At 43.4% G+C, this 18,009-nt stretch overlaps 2 protein-coding genes across 7 annotated transcripts in view; both read right to left on the bottom strand.

Annotated features, from left to right (window-relative positions):
• MCM5 (minichromosome maintenance complex component 5) overlaps positions 1 to 18,009 on the bottom strand; it is a 70,477-nt gene that overhangs the window by 51,823 nt on the left and 645 nt on the right. The gene's annotated exons all lie outside the window — the stretch shown is intronic.
• Positions 368 to 16,145, bottom strand: HMGXB4 (HMG-box containing 4). 6 transcript variants are annotated; one of them, XM_055712802.1, is made up of 11 exons: positions 15,901 to 16,145; positions 12,927 to 13,045; positions 11,448 to 11,523; positions 9,463 to 10,486; positions 9,306 to 9,354; positions 8,016 to 8,097; positions 7,430 to 7,494; positions 7,030 to 7,135; positions 6,065 to 6,234; positions 4,708 to 4,830; positions 368 to 2,749 (listed from the first exon to the last, which is right to left on the bottom strand). In XM_055712802.1, exons 4-11 carry the CDS (start codon positions 10,410 to 10,412, stop codon positions 2,705 to 2,707), a joined length of 1,590 nt encoding a protein of 529 aa, XP_055568777.1. In that variant the 5' UTR covers positions 10,413 to 10,486; positions 11,448 to 11,523; positions 12,927 to 13,045; positions 15,901 to 16,145; the 3' UTR covers positions 368 to 2,704. The 6 variants fall into 6 exon arrangements, with proteins under 6 accessions (XP_055568777.1, XP_055568778.1, XP_055568776.1 ...); XM_055712803.1 differs by adding an exon at positions 13,629 to 13,734 and having other exon boundaries at positions 9,306 to 10,486; positions 15,901 to 16,034; XM_055712801.1 differs by having other exon boundaries at positions 9,306 to 10,486.

The raw sequence follows: 18,009 nt of genomic DNA, 5'->3' as shown, positions 1-18,009 counted from the left end.
CGCTGACCCGCGACATGCGGACGTCAGTAACCACCGCAAATCACGATGGACCCCCCAGCCTTGCCCCCAGTCCCAGGTACTGTTCTCCCCCAGGTGCCACGAACCTGAACGGGTGAGGCAGCAGGGAAAAGCCCCGATGCCATCTGCGGTGCTCGGTGGCAGGTCCCCCCTTCGGAGAGGTCCCCAAACGGTCAGTGCCCCTTACAGCGACATTTTGGGTGACCAGCGCTAGTGGGAATAGAATAGCTTGCCTGCAAACTGAGTGAGTTTAAGGAGAAGTGTTTGCTGAGAAACACTAAATACTAGTAGCAACAACAGCTGCAGAAAGCACAGTGCATGCCAGAAATTAAGGACAATACTCCAAACATTAAAAAACACAATTATATTGTAAGTCCAGTACAAAAAAGTTTCTTTGTATAATTGTGACATAATCTGGATCAAACAGCAAGGAAATAACAAAAATATAAAAACTGCTAAGTCTTGCCAAAGTTTTCCCTCTAGTACCAAATACCACAAGATACAGATTATACAAAGTGTACAAATTTTAATAAAAATATAATACACCAGGGCTGTGTGTGTTTTTCACTCTTCAAGAGTTTTCCATTGTACAGACAACAAACCTAAAGCTGATTCCCTTCTGTTCCTTAGAGAGCAGATCTACCCCTTCACCACAATGGTCTCCATTGCAAAGGGCTGGAAAGAGACACTTATTTTATGCTCTTCCCAATAGCGGGTGTTTTAGTACAGGCCAGAATCCGAAGTGGGATTGGACTCCCTCCCTCCTGGGCCCCTCCCAATTCCAGGCTCACTGGGATTAGTCATACACTGTTAAAACATGTATGCTCTGGTGTGAGGGCTTGGGTCGAGAACACGTACCTTCTGCCTCCTCCACTAACTGGCTGAGAAAACCAAACACAGCACTGTGAAAAGCTCCGTAAGAGATGGCCTACCTTGTACAGGCACAGCTGGGGAATATAAGAGGACACCTGCACCTGTGAGGACATCCTGCACACCTAAAGATTTAATTTAAATCTTAGTTGGGGCTCAGCCACAATAAGGGATGGCTCACTTTCAACTGCCCTGAAAAACAGAAGGCAGATTTCAGACTGGCAGTAAAAAAAGCGCTCTTCCATCTTTTTAAAGCTCTTACATTATGAGGCTGGAAAGACTGGAGTCAAATTGTATTTCAGTTGTTCTACCTACCGTCACAAGATAGCCTGTATTCTACAAACATGTAAGATCTTTCTGGTGTTTCCCCGTGCAGTGCCAATGCTTACTATACACATACAGCTGATTCCTGCAGGAAGTGGGGTGAGGCAAACGATTCATATTTTCTACACACTATTGGTGGAGGGAGGCATTTTTGCTTTTAAATTATGTATATATATATATATATACACACGCAGAGAAATATACAGGATAAATTAAAATCTGTTACAGATATTGGTAGAAGTTAAATACATATGATAGGAACACCACATACACGGACATACAGACACACAAAAGCCTTTATAAGAAAGTGTTCTCTTGCGGCTCCTCTTCTAGAGGAGTAGAAAACCAAACACCAAGTATGTGGCTGGAAGGAAAGGGAATCGGTCCAATCAACCCACATGTGCCTTACTCAGCCATAACTGCTTCAAACTGGTCATTAATCACTGCCTCGCAGCAGCACCATGGCTCTTTCAATACGGCTGGTGAAAGGGATGGGGGATGAACAATCTCAGAAACCAAAGTTGTCTGTGTCTGTTCACAAAACAGATGCAAAATGGGCAGAAGCAATCCAAGTTTTTCCCATCTGCTTCCACGCTTTTCTCCATCGAAGCAGGCTGACTGTGCTCTGGAAAAATCAGCAGGAGGTTCGTTCTCTCAAGCCAATGCAGCTGGTTGATACATCATGCTAATGGCAATTTGGGTGCAAGTCCGCAAGAAAAGATTAAATTTGTTGTCATCTTCCACTTTACTTCAAATGCCAGCTACCAGACCAGCCAGCTGACGCTGAAAACTTTCAGTTACTACTGACTGAAGAGGGGGGGGTTTGGAAAAATTGACCAAGAGGCAAAGACCTCTGTATCTTTGATCAGCTATCCAGTTTTCCCCTCAAGCAGTAGATTTTAAACTGAAGAACAGCTAGAAATAAGGCTGGTGAAGAGTTCAGTTCTATTCCTTGGTCCAAAACATATTATCATCTCTACCTACCCATAGAATATCAGAATACTTTAGGTTGGAAGGGATATCAGGAGGTCATCTGGTCCACCCCCCTGCTTAAATAAAGTCCAACTAGAGCAGGCTGCTCATTCAGTTTCTAAATATCATCAAGGATGGAGAGTCAAGTACCTCTCTGGGCCACCTGTTTCAATGACCCCTCTCATGGTGATGCTTTTTATATCGCAAAGTCCATTCTCTGGCTGCTTCCCCCACTAAAGGATGTGAATTTAAGGCCAGTATCTCAAAAGCTTTCTGAATTCTTCTTACAAAATACTTTAAGATTGGAGGACATTTAACCCACCAACACATAGGGGTTTTCTCAGCTTAACTTCACAACTTTTCATAAAATAGAAGCCAAATTGTTACAATCCTATGTATATACTATACAGATAGAAAACTTTAAAACCCTACACACGGAGCCCTTTGGGAGCACCGGCATAGTGCATATGTACACAAGTCAGCTATGCAGAGGTTGAGTACATTCCAGGATCCTTTCCCATCAAAGTCCAGGCATGATGTAGGCGATGTTGTCTAGTGTGTTTGACTGGGAAAAGAAATTTAGTATTTTTTAGTGTTGGTTAATGACTCAAAATCCTTAAAAAATGACACAGATGAGGGTACTAAGCACATTCACTTGTCTTACAAGTTATCATATGATGAGACAACCAAATGTGCCTAGTCATCACCACCACTGCTAGGCTTATTTTCACATTTTTGGAAATGTAAATTAACTAAACATAAAGGTAGTCTCAGTATTTGTAAGCACCTGGAAACAATGAAAATGCTTGAGGCTTTCCTCATGTGACCTCCTCCTTATGAACCCCACACTCTTATCTTTGATTTTAAAACAAGCACATTGACCATATCACATTAACCATGGGAAAAACTAGTGATGAAGGACTTCAGAAAAGTGATCTATGCTGTAGCATATAAAAAAAAAATTACTTTACACTCAAAAGTCCTTTATGAAATTCTATAGTGTAAAAGTAAAGAGAAAATCTTTCAAACACACTCACTAATAGGGTGTCAGATGGGAAAAAGTGCCTTCCAATTTTCCTTGCAAAACATAACAGAATTCTGACAGTAAGAGTCCTTCTCTTGCAGATCAGAAAACAAGACAGCATATTATCTGTATGTTCTTCAAATGCACTATTTCAGTAGGCTCAAGCCTGTGGCTGGATGGCTGAAGAAGGCCTTAGATACACCATCTTTTAATTGCTGAAGACAGAGGAGCTGGAGCTGTACCAGTTGAGATTCTCGAATTTAACAGTGCCACCTACTGACTGAAAAGAGAATTTGCATGCGTGCAACACGCAACACGACCACTGACAGTTTTATCCACACCATGGCACACCGCTGTCGTGATCTCTCTCATGGTAAAAACCAGAGTAATTTATTTATTATCCAGTCTCAATACAATACTGGTTTTCAGAAGAGAAGGGTAAGTGCCTTAATCCACTTAAAGCTCCATTGCTTCTTATAACAGAAAGTTGATTAAGTTTCCAATATACACACCATTAGTCATGTAGTGTCATTGCTCCAAACGCACTTGGCAAGCAAGAGGGAAAAAAAGTATACCATGTTCTTCCATGGCTTAGGGTGGGAACACCCTACTGACTCAGCTTTTGCACAGAGAGCCAGTTTGTGCGAGCTCAGAGCCCAAGCTGTCGACTTTGTTGTTAACAGTCTGTTCTCTGAATCAATGTTTGGGCTGCCCTATTATACCATGCTAACTCCTATCCCATTTTTCTTGTTCTCTCTGACAGATTTGTTTTTAGTCTCTTAACTTTTGCAGACTGTATATTTATTTTTCATTTCTGCTCCACTCCTTTGCTGCTTTATTCATGTCTCCTGTTGGAGGTATGACTCCTGATTCCTTTTATGCTGCTGCCACCTTAATTTATGTCCACACCACGCTACATGGATACCACAAGCTGTTGCTAAATCAGGGCTCAATATTAAGTGTAGTTTAAAGCGGAAAATAACCTGTAGTTATGTAGCTCCTTAAAACAGAGACTATTTTTCTTCCCTTGGAGAAGGTTACAGCCACGTGTAAAAGGCCCTACTCAATCACATCAGGAATCCCAAGATCACAAGTTATTTTTTATGCTACTAAAGAAAAAACAGATTGTGTGATACACAGCAGCTAGAAGGTGGTTTTTATTTTTATGGAAAATTAGACCTTTAAAAAACACTGCTATGTGTACAGGTGCTTTTATTTGATTCAGATGGATTTATTCAATCACTAAACCTGCACACTGCAATCAATGCTACAAACACTAGGTCAACCTCTACTGGGAGGAAAAATGTTGCACAGTATCATACAACAGCAACATCTGAAAGAAATTCAAGAAATATTCCTCTATAGAAATGCATGACCGTAACAATTTTCTGATTGCATTGGAATTATAATCACATCGTAAGAGTGATGAATCAAAAAACTCTAGCTGGACTTTACTGAAATTAACAGTGCTAGAATGGAAATAATCACAAGGAACTCACCAAAACGTGCTTAGGGCAGCCATTCAACTCAGGTAGTTGTGTGGTCAGACATGCTAATGGACCCAAAGCACAGATGATTGAATCCAGAAGTACTGACAAACTTCCTGAAACAGCCACCATTCCCTGCAAGTACGGAAAAAAAAAGCAGGGTAGGAAATTATTAGTAATTCCTACCTTAGGAATTAAAAAATTCCACTAATTAGTAGTGGAATTAGTAGTGGAAATTATGGTTCTTTCACAAGTGTATTGGTTCTCATGCGGATACAGCATCTTCACTCTGGAGCTCCTCTAGTCCACTTTCATTATTTACAGTAACAAAACCATGCCATGCACTTCACAGACAGACTGCTGGCTCAAAAAATTTAAGAATTCAGTAGGCAACATGCTGGTGTAGGAGAACAGCAGGGGACAACAGAAAAGGTCAGAAAGTTGTCAGCTGTATAAAACAATTCCACCATTTTTTGTAATGTAATTTCTTTGCCATTTTGTACCATCTATTTTGTTAACTACTTGAGTCCTAAAGACAATAGTTATTTTATCATTGAAGTCTAAAGACATGCTAAGCCTGTAACTAATGTTTTAGTCATTGATATACTTTCAGGAAAGGGAATTTGTTTCTGTAAAGGGGGAGATTTTACTCCAGTTGTTCCTCTGAAGAATGACTTCAGTCATACCAGAAACAAAACTCAAGAACATTTATTTTACTACTGATAAAACAAGCAAGCATAGTAGGATGAGATGATCACACTAGCCATAAAATTCAATGATATCATTTCAGCCAAATACATATTCACCTTACAGGCTGGGCTGAGTTCTGAAAGTGTGTGTGTGTACATGTGTATGGATGCATAGAATCACTAACAGCAGGAAAACATTAAAAAATGACATTTTCTACATTACTAGGTGAATTGAAACAATAGTAGCCCCTATCCAAAGCACTGGCAATATGATACTTCCAGAAAACAGGGCACGCAAGAAACATCTTGGTAAAGGCTGATGGTTTTCTTAGAATGTGTGAGATGGCAATAGAAACTGAGCCACAGACTGGCAAAGATAGCAAGGAAGCACCAAATCCAAGGTGAACATACAGTAAGACTGAAGAGTCTGTTAAACTAAGAATTGCCTTCAAGGACCTAGAGCTGTGAAGGACCTTCTTCTTTGATGCCTACTGTTTACTAAGAAACAAGGCTTTTTATTTCCCTGAGAACAGCAATGCATCAAAGAAACAGGACACACCATCTCCGATTTCTCAATCCTAACAGAAAAGTATTGGTTTTAAGTAAAATAAAATAATAATCCCCCCCAATCCTGTGTGTAGATTACGTCGCATCACTGTGAGATCGAGGGTTAGACTCACCTCTGTTTCCTGCAGTCTGTGTCCAATAAGGCTCAGAGATTCACCCAGCAGCTGTAAATGTGCAGCTACATCAATAGGATCTGTCTCAGGGACTTTGGCTGGTGAGGAAGACACCACCACAGTGCTGGTGGGGGACTTCTTATGAGGGGAAATCACCCCTGTTGGAGAAGCTGGAAACACACAAATTAATTTGATATTCTCTTCTTTCATTCTTTTACTTACTAGCCTATTTACTCAGTAAAGTTCAAATCTCAAAGGCATGAGATACTTAAATAGTTCTGTGGACCTGGTCCTGTGATCTCTGGAGTCAAAGCTTGGCTTCTACATGTACAAAACATCTCCCTCAGCTGAATGCAATTTGGGAGGATTTGGTTTGGGAGATATGATAGAATTTTCCTCTAGCAGCAAACTAACTCCACTTGAACATCCGTGTTGCCTCTTCTTATTTTACATTTCACATGGGGTAATGGCTTTAAGCTGAAAGCGGGTAACTTTAGATTAGATGTAACAAAGAAATTCTTCGCTATGAGGGTGGTGAGGGCACTGGAACAGGTTGCCCAGAGAAGCTGTGGCTGTCCCATCCCTAGAAGTGTTCAAGGCCAGGTCCGATGGGGCTTTGAGCAACCTGGTCTACTGGAAGGTGTCCCCGCCCATGGTTGCAACTAGCTGATCTTTAAGGTTCCTTCCAACCCAACCCATTCTATGATTCTATGATTTCAATCCGTAAGCTGCTAAAAACAGTACCATTCTACAAAGCAGACACGGAAATATTTTTGAAAAATGCTGACATCATTCTCACTCTCACAGAAAAATTGTTTTTGAGTAATATGATTTGATGTCAAGCCTTATAAGCAAGCAGGTAGGTGTGTGAAGCAGGAAAGGACCTTTGTTGCTTACCCCACAGGCAACACTGTCTTCCCTGTCCAAGAAAAAAAAGACCACAGCAAATAAAGTACAACAATTACCTTTTATTTTTGGTGCACCATCTGAAGATGATGCCTTTCTCTTCACAGTGGTGGCCTCTGCTTTATTCTGTTTGTGTTGGAGATACTGAGCTTTCTGTTTCCATATCTGCAGTTACCATGGCATGAAAAGAGAGGTTCATAACATTAGGTAATTCTGTTACCTGGTGCCAGGACCTGGAGGCAGAATGATGTTATGTAGCTAACTGGTGAAGCAATACCACGAGAAGAAACTGGATGCTTTTATGATCACATGAGCAAAATTTCCATACATTCCACCTTTACATACTTCAGGGACATAAGTAGCACTTTTTAAGGTATGGTGGCAATGCTGCCAGCACATTCTGACCTAAGCACTTAGTTTACAGAAATGATTTTACAAAACCATCTCACACACACTCACCAGTTTATCCTTCTCGGGTAGCTGCTTCCATACTTCTGCCAGTTTTTTACTTAGTTCTCCAAAATCTGGCAGAAGGAAAGAAGAAAAATGTTTAAAACAAATGAAATCATAAAATCATGGAGAGAACACAGGAAATTTCCTAGCCCATACATACACTTTTAAGAAGCTACCCATTCCACAACTGGAACTCTCCACACTGTCCTGAAAATGATTGCCACTGTGCATTCCCGTTACTGTTTAAGATGGAAAAAAACCCTTATACCAGGAATATAAAGTCACATGTACATACAGCAATGAAGGTAAGTCTTTAAATAAAGAATGCTGGGAAGGTAACACAATGAAGGTAACTATGGAAAGAAAGAGCTAGCAATTCTTTGGTATCCAGATTCACAGCTTGGTTAAAATGCAATGAAATCAAATAATGAAATCCACTCCTGTCCTCTCTGCCACCTCTTATTCAAAGAAAACCGGCCAACTCTTTGCATTCTATCAAAATTAAGATGGTATGAAAAAGAGATGATACATTCTGCTAATTAATCTGACTGGTGTATAATCAAGAGAAGAGAAGGCTAGATTATTCTCTCACCTATTCCAGGGTGCTCAGACACAATAGTTGTACGATATTCCTTACAGAACACTTGATAGGCAGACATATTTTTCTTCTTTGGCTAGTTAGAAGAAGAAAAGGAAACAAAGATTTTTAATTATGATGAGACCTACTTGAACTTAGCAAGACTTTGGCATTTATTGAAGACTTACAGATGTGGTGCTCAGACCAGGAACTAAAAAAGCAGTGTTTTACATGTTCTGGCTGAATTTAGTGTTTATGAAAGCATAGGAACCAGCTAGATCCAGTCTTAGCACAAGGCTTATCTTGCAACAACTCTATCAATGCATTTAATTCATAAGTTACAACAACCTGCTATTCTAAATCTAGGATCGACACACAACTCTGTTAATATACTTCAGTTTTAAAACTTTAACAAAAAAAAATATCTGCTATACTATTCAGAGTTCCTATTATAAATCTGTCAAAACAATTCAGTCCTCAACTTAACATTTTGCTCCATTCCTTGCATCCTTACAGAACACTTCAAATTGGCAGGAAAATAGACAGTGGAAGTACACTGACAGCAGAGGCATAAGCAATGGCTGAGCTATGATCAGAGAAAACTTACCAAACAGAATAGAATAATGGCTGAACAAATTTGGGCTACATCTGCCCACTGCCTGACACAAAGCAACTCTTGTCTATTTGAACATACAGAAACTGGTTTTCCCCATTTATATACTTACATAGCTGCAGTTATATCACCTGTAAACTCATTCATATGCTAGTTACCACTTTTCCTACTCATATTTTTATACACTAGCCATGGAAAACTGAATTTATGCGTGCTGGACAAAACTGGGCATGTGATAGTCTATAAGAATTAGAATTTCACTTGAACAGAGGAGTAAATGTGTAAATACCTTCACTTCTCAGGTTAGAGCTTGATTCCTTTTAACAGGAACTGTAATGATGATCTACATCACTAGTCCAAAAGTCTGCCTGGCAACAGCTAGAACCAGTTACCTTAGAAAATGGTGCAGCTGTGCATGGTACATAACCTGCACTGAGCAAATTAAGCACAACTTTTTCAAAGAACCTCTATCGGCTAAGGACTTCCTGTGCCAAAAAACCACAATGATACATGTTCCTTTTGCTACAAACAGAAATCACAGTGGCTTACACATTTTTCCTAACATGCTTCAGTGAAACCATTGATTCTGTATTAGTTGTTCTTCTGTTTCAATTTAACATGCCTTTGTAATGGAGTGCCTAATTCACCACCACCCACCACCCACCAAAATTCTCCCTCCAATTTTTCCTTACTTTTTCTCTGTCTTTTTCCTTTTCCATTTCTTTTTCCTTTTCTCTTTCTCTTTCCTTTTCCTTTTCTCTTTCCTTTTCCTTTTCTCTTTCCTTTTCCTTTTCTCTTTCCTTTTCCTTTTCCTTTTCTCTTTCCTTTTCCTTTTCCTTTTCTCTTTCCTTTTCCTTTTCCTTTTCTCTTTCCTTTTCCTTTTCTCTTTCTCTTTCTTTTTCCTTTTCTCTTTCCTTTTCCTTTTCCCTTTCCCATTTCTCAGCTTTGTCCTTCTCCTTGTCTTCCTTTTTCCTCCTCTTCTCACCTTGACCATCTGAATGAAAAACAGCAGGAGGAGGTGGAGGAAGAACATAGGGGGTACTGGGAGGAGGCGGTGGCGACACTGTTACTTCTGCTAATGCCACAGGAGCGTGCCCAGAACTCTTTTTAGACTTAGAGTGCCTCTTCTCTCTGTGTTTCTCCTTGTCTTTTTTTTTCTTACTTTTTTTTGACTTCTTCTTCTTTTTGATTTCCCGGTAGGAGTCATCTATCACTAGCTCTCCAGCTTCCAACTCCCCACCAGAAGAGGAACCAGATTCTGGTGGTGCCTCCACACCTGAAATCTCATACTCACTCCCATGGCCCTCTGAAAAAAGGGAGGTGTCAGCACCAAGACCCTCAGAAGGTGGATGAGAGTCTGAAGGTGTTTTGTGCTTCTTCCGGGATGACTTCAGGAAGCTCTGCAGTTCATGACCCAGCAGGAATGAGCCTTGCTCATCTCGAGCCGATTTCTTTGAAGATTTCTTTGCAGCTGCTGGTGCTGAAGAGTAGGAGAAAGAATCATCATCTGCTGCACTACTTTTCTCTTTCGGTGAAAGGATGAGCTTCATCTTCAAGCCATCAGGTTCACGCAGAGTAAGTGTCTCTGTGTTCACGTAGAGAGGTTTCATTTTTTTAGATTTGTGGAAGCTGCCATCGTCCACTGAGTGCTCCCCACTGCTCCCACTCAGCTTTTTCTTGGGGTGCTCCTTTTTGCTTTCTGAATGACCAGAGGAAGTATAAGATGATTTTTCTGAGGTCTTCTTTGAAGACTTTGAGCTTGTGGCCAAAGGTGAGGTGATAGCCTTGAGTAAATCCATGGTTGTATCAGCTGAGGATGGGCTAGAAACTGCTTTTTTCTTCTTCTTTGATGGTAGATCCAAAGGCGAAACACCTGGAAAAGATCAAGAAAAATGTACATCAAGATGATTCCCTTAAAGACAGCATTATGCTAGCCCAAAGAAGTGAAGTAGAAATTCTGCAAAATTTATGATTACAGCTAATAGATTTACCTCCTGGCTTAAACAGAAGAGCTCTGAAGCTTGTAGCCAGCTCAGCAAAGCCTTACTGATACAGTTTAGGAGCTGTAATGCCTGAGCTGGTCAACCAATTTAAGGCAGGAAGACAGAGTAGGAAAGTTCTTGAAGTTTTATCAAACCCTGTATTCTGTTGTGAAATAACATATTTTGATGAAAATGTACCTTACTGAGCCTGAAATTACACCTCAAGTGCAAGGTTTTCATGCCATTTTTAGCCAAAGTGAGACCAATGAATTGAAAGTACAAGCTTTTTCATTCTGAAAACAGATTTTGATGAAATTTCAGCTTAGCTTCCTCTTTTCACTGGGCCAAAAATAAATCTTATACCTGTTAAGCTTTTATGAACAGAACTGTCATTTTCTGGGCAGCTTATTAATTGTGAGAATAATGTTTCTGTATTTAAACTGAACCCAAAAGCATTAATTTCTCACCCTGATGCCTTCTACTTTTATAAATTCAGAGAAAGTAATACTATCTGCAAGTAAAGTTACAGCTTGTAACGCAACAGGGGAAAAAGAAATGCAAATATCGAAAGGAAAGGCATGAGTCAGAAAACTACAAGTTGTCAATGAAAAGGGAGTGGAAAACGTCTACCCCCAACAATGCAACTTGTTATGCTAGACCTTAAAATTCTCCCTAATCTTCTGCTGTCTTGTGCTGATCAGCATCAGGTTTCTGATTACTTGTCCTAAGACAGGCTGATGTGCTCCTCCCCCATAAACCGCTAACAACAAAGCTTGATGACACTCTTTAACAGTGTTCTTTCCTTAAAGTCATCATCTGTTAGCACCTTCCCCTGCTTGATTGCTACCTTACCTCTGTAGCAGAACTCATCGGAGGAGTGCTTTCTCTTCTTTTTGTGAGGCTCTGTCCCCGGAAAAAGCTCACTGTCCTACAATAAGAAGAAAAAAGTTGCTGACAAACAACAGGGAAATAATATGAGATTCACATGGACTACTGACATAGATAATAATTTGCAGGAGATATTAAGAGTTATTTGTATTGCTGTAACATCAAAGAGCCCTAGGTATGAACCAGGATCATTATTCTAGGCACCAAAACAAGCAAAGGAAACATACTCTGTCCCCAAAAGTCCACAGTGTAGGTTTAAGGTAAGAGGTAAAAAGCATGGTACAGATAAGTGGGAGAATACAAAAAAATGGTATTAGTCAGGATTGGTTTCAGCACATCAGCCACCTAACTGGCGTCAAGCTTTCTTGTAGGCACTGCAGCAAGACAGGGCTATAAGGTAACTGAAAGACAGATCTCCATAGGGAGCTCCCCCCAAGTGAGAGAAGCAATACACAAGAAAACTTGAGAAAGCATATTTGAAAGTGTTAAGAAATGGGCAATGAAAGCCAGCACGTGGAGATCAGCTGATGAGTTGATAAAAGACAGACATCTACCTCTTAATAAAGCTAAGAGATAACTAAGCATGCATAGGCTGGCAAGCCTTGAAAATGAAGGCAAGCAGTTCATGTTTAATATGCTGAAAAAGATAAAAGAAGTGACAGGAGGTGTAGAGAGGTGACAATTAAAATGATGGGCCAAAAAACTGTCCTTAATATGTCATGTCACCCAATTATTATTTGTCTTTTGACCAACTTATGGTCTGAAAATGAAGATCTTCTACAGAATTCCATCTGCATGGTAGAAGAAAATTCTAAATTTAAGCTAGAACTTCTTTCCAGATTAAAAAAACCCTAAAATAATCACAAGATTTTTATCAAATTCAAAAAAAGATTCAAAGATAATCACCTTTGAGCTACAGCAGAAATTTTAGCTCAAAGAGGATAATTTTGAAGAAACTTAAGTTGTCACTACGTGATTTCAGAGTTAAGGCCCCACAGAGGTGAATAGGGCAAGTCCATACCTCTCAAGAGCTATCATTTCAGGCTTTCTGCAGAATCAGGAAGATAACAATGCATCAGTTAACATTATATTCATCCTTTGCTGGCTATTTATACAACCATAAATTCTAAAAAAATGTTTTTTGTGTGCCTATAAAGTTATTCATGTTATCTTATGACTTGCAAGGTTCTACATAAAGACTAGGACAGCACTCTACTACCGTATTTTACATAGCCAGAAACATCAGAATCAGTTGTAATTGGGATTGACCCCGTCCTTTTCCCCAGAAAGGTTACAGAACAATACTGGACACTACTAGCTGCTCTTGCAGTCTTCTATGTGCATTTCTACATAAAAAAGAACAACAAACCCATCCGTCCCAGTTCATCACTAGCTTTCCACATTTCCTTACACTTTCAACCTTTTCTCTGTGGACTTCCTGACCTGGGTTGCTATCTTGTCTTCCTCTTGCAGCTGATCCTTGTGAGAACGCTTTTTCTCTCGCTGTATCCTGCCAGTTGCCAGCCACGCGTCATCAACACTTCGGTCACTCTCTAGGAACTCTTAAGATTTACGTGAAATGGGAAAAAAGGGAGAAATGAAATACCCCATTAAGGAGTGATATACATGTGGGCTATGCACAAAATAAGGTAACAGGGGATGCTGGCACAGTGATGCACAAAACCCAAGAAGCACAGGGGCCTAAAAGATAACAATATGTACTCTGACCACAGGGATGGGCTCAGTGCTCTAATGCTGTAACACAATCACTCAAGATTTCATTTCTAACCCCTGTATTTCTTCCTGAAGACAACTGGACCTAAAAATATTACCATGACTAAAGATACCCTTATCCCTGGTCTCCTGTTCCATTGACCTAGCAGGGAAAAGAAAGGCTGCAGTGGCAGTTTCCAATCAAGGTGTTTGCATTAGGAAACACCACCCATTTCTCTCAAGTTCTAAGCCCAGTACTTTACACCTGGAAGTCAAGGGCTTGGGATCCTCCAGCAACTTGGCCAGGTTAAATTTAAGGGCTCCATGACATACTGGCTTCCTTTCCCACTCTGACTGCATGGCCTGGCAAGGGCTGCAGAGGGTACCCTTTGTTTTTTGGCAACTCCCTCTGAGTTTATGAAGCAGTCATACCTTCTTTCTTCTTGGAGTCATCATAAGCCATGGTGGTCCTGCAGGAGCCTGAGAATGTGTTGCCACGTCTGGGCTCCTTCCCCCGTTCCCATCTACAGGAAAAGGTCTGAGAAACAGAGAATGAAAATAACCCTCCCATAAAGAAGAATCACGATGTAAAATGGGAAATTTCCTCTGAATCAAGTGAAGATTCTCTGGAAGACAGTGGGAAAGGAAAGGAGTCTACCTTCTGGTCAGTTCATGCTCACTCTTCAGGCTTGACAGAAATTTTTTTTTTTAATTAAATTGGAGGTAGTTGTTCTATTATTTTAAAGATATAGAAGACCACCCCTCTTCACTGTAAAATCTCCAAATCACTGAAGCATTTTATTTACAAAAATAGGAAGGGGGTGAGAAGATAGCAGAGTTTGATTTTCACGACACACAAAACTGCACCCAAACTTGTGTCAAAGCCATTTTTTATCAGGAGCCACTGTAGCAGAGTGGAATGTTTAAAGAGAGATTTCAAACCCTTGAATCTCAGACAATGTGAAGGAAAAGAAGGAACCAGGCAGAAATCATTGTACTACAAGAGAATAATTTCAAATATTTTTAATTAAAAGATCGCACATTTTGTAATGAAGGTGTGCATCCTTCTGATGTGTTTCCCAACACTACCACTGCAGCCATTCTGAATGCCAGCCTGGGAGAGGGAATGGAAGAAAGCACTCCTTTTTGCTAGGCCTTCTGCAGGACCTCAATACCTGTCAGCTCCCAGGTTTCAGGCCTCCTCTACTTAAATAATTCTGTTCCACAGCTGCTCGCATACAGCAGGGCACTGCCCTTATGGAACAGCTGCACCCTGGTTCTCTCAGAGTAAACAGCTTTTATTCTTCAGTCAGTGACCGGCTTAACATGGAAAGATCAACCTTTTGCTCATAAGCAATTAAACCAACTGCATCTACCCGATTTTGTGTGTTTGCGCACACACATGTAAGCATTCAACCACAAAGACCATGCAGTTTATCCATTCTTGCTGACACTGTAATCTTGCCACACTGAAGTTACATTAGAATACCTCTGACAGCAGGGAACTTGTGCTTGTACATCCCTGGATGTACCTCAATTTTATAAATAATTGACTGAGGCTGAGGATGTGCAACATATTCATCTGATAGTGGTTACTCACATGAAACAAGTCCCAACTAAATCAAGCATGCAGGTACACAGCAGATGTTTCTGTTTAAATTCATAGGAATACATGTTACTTCTTCAGGTTTCAGGAAACCATCCACCACAAAACGTTTTAATTTGGTATCCTGACCACTATATGTTGTTGGTAGCAAGCGCCACAACTTGTAGACAGAATTTGTGTAGACACATAAGATCACTGCATATGTATACACACTAGAGCACTGCACTTTGCAATAAAAAAAGAGCATCTTGCCATTTGTGTGTTCACAATTTTGAACCGGATCTTGTCAACATTTCATGATGTTCAGTTGTTGTATGGACTTCAGTGGCAACACATGTGATACTACAGCACTGTGCCCAAGAGTGTAAGGGCCTAATCTAAACACTGCTCAGCAAAATAAAGCTGAAGACAGTCACCGATGACTTGAAGAAACTAGTATCTGTCTATAGCTATACGTGTAACTTTTACTCTCTTTTTAAATCTTATCTGTTTGACAGGTATAAAGACTGGTAGATAACTCCCAAAGGGGCCTCCAACCTACACTCTAACTCTGCAAATACAAAGCACATCCTTAACTAGTGCCATCCTATAATTCCTAACCAGGTTCCCCTGCCTCAAATTCTTTGGTTTCAGCAGTAATCGCAGGGGTTGGGTGGAACAGATTTCTCTTCACGTCTCCCATTCCGTAACACACACGCCTGCGGGATCAAGACCGAGCGTTGCTCTTCTGCAGCCCCCCGGACTCCACAGGGACCGCCGCACTTCGGTCCCCCAGGGGAGGCTGCACCCCATGGCGGCGGGCCGCGGGGCTGGAAGCGGAGGGGGGGCGGCGGCGGCTCGGGCCGGGCCCTCTCCCCGTTTCCCGCCGGCGCTCCCAGCGACCTGGCCGAGCCGCGGGGGCTGCCAGGCCCCGACGGGAATTCCGCGCACGGCGGAGGGAGAAAACGTCAGCGCCGGCCCCGGGCCGGCCCTCCCCTGCCCCCCGCCCCGCACGTGTGCGCCAGCACCCTCAGGGCCCGGGGACGTCAGGACTCTCCCGCCGCCGCCGCCGTTTGAAGCGGGCTCGGCTGCCCCGCTCCCGCCCGTGCGCCTTCTCACCCCAGCGGACTCCGGCCTCACTCCAGCCCACGGCTCCACCCCTGCAGGAGGCCCGAGCGTGCCCCGGCAGCGGGGCCCCCCAGCGGCGACAGGGCCAGGTGGCCGTCTGGTGTCGAGCGGCGGGGTGGGGAAGGCGCCTCACTCTGCACCGCCGCTTCCCGCCGCGCCACCGCCGCCCGCGGCCGCCATCTTGAAAAAGGAGACAAGGGACGCCCGCCCGACGACGGGGCCAGGGGCGGCCAGTCGAGCACCTCCAACGTGGCACCCGCAGGGTGGGGGAGAGGGAGGGGTGAAGGATTACCGAGCGCATCGATAGCCGAGCGGGGCGGGGCGCGCCGTGCGGCGGGGTCTGAGCGGAGCCGCCGCGTCCGGCACCCGCCACGCGTTTATCCTTCCCCGCCGTGGCCCGCCGCTGCTGGCACGGGCGGGGTTTGGAATACCGTGCGCTGGGCCGCGGGGCCTAGCTCGGTGCCCCGCTGGTGCGAGCGCACGGGCCCAGGGCTGGGGCCGGGGCGGCCTGGGAGCTGGGCCACCCCCCGTGCCCCCAGGCACCCACCGTGGTTCCTCGGGTGCCGGGTGCCCCCCGGAGGCACGAGTGAGCCGCGCACCGCGGCCCCGAGCGCCCGGGGCCGAGCCGGTGCTCGCCTTGCCCTGCTGGGCACAGGGTGGGCCTGCGGTGCTGGCGGGGCGTGCCTCCCACCCCTCAGCCTCCCTGGCGGGGACAGGCCTGAGCTGGCCGGGCTGGCAGCGCGGGTTAGCTGTTGGCTGCTTGTGCCTGCTGCGCTGGCTCAATGGGAAAGGGTGAAATCCTGTTACGAAGCAGTTACTGGGCCAGCACGTTGATGAGATGAGTCATGCGAAGCCTATCTGGTTGCCTGAGGAACTGCATGGGTGGAGAGTGGGGACCTGAGCAGCGCTCTGGGGCTGCTGCCTGTGAAGGCGTCGTGCAATCCTCACACCCTTTCCAATCAGCTTTCCAAAGGTGGTGATCAAATGAAAGGCAAATCACCCCCTGCATCTTCTAAAGGGCTCACTCCTAAGTGCAAAGGATTCAAGATGGAGGTAATAAAGCTCAAGAAACAGCCAGGTCAGAAAAGTCTTTTCCCCACCAGTTTAGCCTTTCCTCACTCTGACCGCTCAAGAGGTCCCTGTTTGACAAACCTCATTTAACTCTTACCTTAAATCCCATCATCTCCACTGGTGCAGGAATCTTCTTTTTATTTAGATGTCAGCAGACACTCACATGACTCTGTGTCAGAGGCTGTTCACAGTCACATGCTGCCTACAGACTACAGTTCCCAGCCATGCCTGAGGTTAAACCTGACACATCACAGACATTCTGGTCTCAGCCCTTACAGATCTGCCTTCTGGTCCTGCTGATGCTTTTGTGTCCTAACAAGTACGTAATGGTGACAATAATTATTTGTGGTACAGTAGGGCCTAGAGGAATTAGAAGCAGATAGAAGCCTATGCCCTTTATGCTGTGTGAAAGTATAGTTTGATCCAAAGTGAGCGGTACAGCCCCTATGCACAGATCGATGTCTGCAAGTCCAGCAGCTTTAACGCATCAGAGTAAAAACCTGCTAGCCCTTAGGCTGAGCACAAGGCCTGTACAGATGTTCTCATGAATGTATATGCCTGCTGCTGGTGAAACTGGCTAAAATCATTCTCTGATTTTAGTTGAATAAGGGCCTCTGCAAATTCATGACCAGGACTATGGTGGGTTGACCCTGGCTGGATGCCAGGTGCCCACCAAAGTTGCTCAGTCACTCCCCTCCTCAGCTGGACAGTGGAGAGAAAATACAATGAAAGGCCCATGGGTGGAGAGAAGGACAGGGAGATCACTCAGCAATTCCTGTCACAGGCAAAACAGACTTGACTTGGGGAAAAATTAATTTATTACCAATCAAATCAGAGTAGGGTAATGAGAAAATAAAAACAAATCTTAAAATACCTTCTTCTCACCCCTGTCTTTTTCCCAGGCTCCTGATTATCTCTGCCTCCTCCCCTCAGTGGCACGGGGGATGGGGGATGGGGGATGGGGGTTGTGGTCGGTTCATCACATGTACCTGCTGCTCGTCCTCTTCAGAGGGAGGACCCCTCCCACTC

The sequence above is a fragment of the Falco cherrug genome, chromosome 5, assembly GCF_023634085.1.
Source record: "Falco cherrug isolate bFalChe1 chromosome 5, bFalChe1.pri, whole genome shotgun sequence".
Taxonomy (NCBI): Eukaryota; Metazoa; Chordata; class Aves; order Falconiformes; family Falconidae; genus Falco; species Falco cherrug.
This window is presented reverse-complemented; position numbering and strand designations above follow the sequence as displayed.

Excerpts from the sequence above, each read along its gene's own strand:
- HMGXB4 (XM_055712803.1), bottom strand. The coding sequence starts at position 13,659 with ATGGCTTATGATGACTCCAAGAAGAAAGAAG. Across the intron at positions 6,235-7,029 it reads TGGTGCACCAAAAATAAAAG|CTTCTCCAACAGGGGTGATT; the intron begins GTAATTGTTGTA and ends GTGTGTTTCCAG. Across the intron at positions 2,750-4,707 it reads GCTGCCCTAAGCACGTTTTG|TCAAACACACTAGACAACAT; the intron begins GTGAGTTCCTTG and ends TTCTTTTCCCAG.